A 333-nucleotide genomic window follows, 5' to 3' on the forward strand; every position below is an offset into this window, starting at 1 on the left:
TGCAGCAGCACCCAAAAGCATCCGGCTCCGGCTGTTCCCCTAAATCAAGGTGTTTTTTAGCTCCTAAACAATAAACCTCCCGGAGCCGGTGTGGGCGCAGCATCTCCCGGGAGCTGGGGGGGCTCAGCTCACGTGTGCTCCCCGAGGAGGCTGTTTTCCCGGTGATTACATCGGTTAATCATGGGGTAATTAAATCCAGGGAGCTATTTTACGGCTTTATATTCATAATTTATAGCGTCAGGCTTCAGAACAGAAGCATTTCTACACCAGCACCCGATGGGATTAACCCACGAGAGGAGGGAGCTGGCGATTCCCCCAACCCCAGAGCCCCCC

General features: G+C 54.1%; 1 protein-coding gene across 1 annotated transcript in view; it reads right to left on the bottom strand.

Annotated features, from left to right (window-relative positions):
* The window catches only part of STK10 (serine/threonine kinase 10), a 9,512-nt gene extending 9,409 nt beyond the window's left edge, over positions 1-103 (bottom strand). Inside the window, exon 1 of the mRNA XM_009587804.1 lies at positions 51-103. Coding sequence (XP_009586099.1) covers positions 51-103 — 53 coding nt within the window. The remainder of the gene's footprint in view (positions 1-50) is intronic.
* Between the last annotated feature and the right edge of the window lie 230 nt (positions 104-333).

The sequence above is a fragment of the Fulmarus glacialis genome, unplaced genomic scaffold (assembly GCF_000690835.1).
Source record: "Fulmarus glacialis isolate BGI_N327 unplaced genomic scaffold, ASM69083v1 scaffold6491, whole genome shotgun sequence".
Lineage (NCBI taxonomy): Eukaryota > Metazoa > Chordata > Aves > Procellariiformes > Procellariidae > Fulmarus > Fulmarus glacialis.